This window comes from Plasmopara halstedii, assembly GCF_900000015.1.
Source record: "Plasmopara halstedii genome assembly, contig: Scaffold_1322, whole genome shotgun sequence".
Lineage (NCBI taxonomy): Eukaryota > Oomycota > Peronosporomycetes > Peronosporales > Peronosporaceae > Plasmopara > Plasmopara halstedii.
In genome coordinates, this window is record NW_020188237.1 from 1 (window position 1) to 612 (window position 612).

The 612-nt window shown below is 46.4% G+C and overlaps 1 protein-coding gene across 1 annotated transcript; it reads right to left on the reverse strand.

The window, feature by feature from the left end:
• Nucleotides 1-132: 132 nt before the first annotated feature.
• PHALS_01022 (uncharacterized protein) lies at nt 133-375 on the reverse strand (the record flags this gene model as incomplete). Its single annotated transcript, XM_024730804.1, has 2 exons — nt 133-201; nt 292-375. The coding sequence occupies 2 exons, from the start codon at nt 373-375 to the stop codon at nt 133-135; spliced, it is 153 nt and encodes a 50-aa protein (XP_024581044.1).
• Between the last annotated feature and the right edge of the window lie 237 nt (nt 376-612).

Sequence of the window (612 nt, forward strand, 5' to 3'; positions counted from 1 at the left end):
ACTTAGAGTTTGTATACTCTTGGAAGTCAAGCTTCCTCTGTGCAAGGTGCCGTGTGCCTCGTCACACACCGTACTATAGCTTACACATAATTTTATCACTTTTGTCCCAGTACCAAAGATGGCGTTCCCCATTCACACGGTCTGAGAGCTACGAAACGCTGCAGCGGAAGTCACACATACTTCCATCTCGTCACCACTCCGCTGAACTGATTCAGCGAGTCAATTTGCTAGTCTACAAGCGCAACGTCGCAACGATATTTACAAGTGCAACAATTTTTCACACTGAATTACATCGTGATGTACATGTATCGTGATGTATCGTGCATGTACATCACGATACATGTGTTGTACACGCAGTGATGTACATCGGTACATCACGATGTAATTCAGTGTTACATGCGTGCTCACTTTTGCTCTCGGTTACCCACAGGTAAAAAGGGAGCGCTTTCGACCCTCAAATCACTTAAAACGGGGGAACGCGTACCCCCGTTCTAACGGTTACACGTACCCCTGTATGAAGGGTGGGTCACACAAGATGGTGTGACCGTACGAAGGTGTGGATTACACAAGTCGATGTAATCACACAATGGTGTGGCTACACCGTAACAAGAA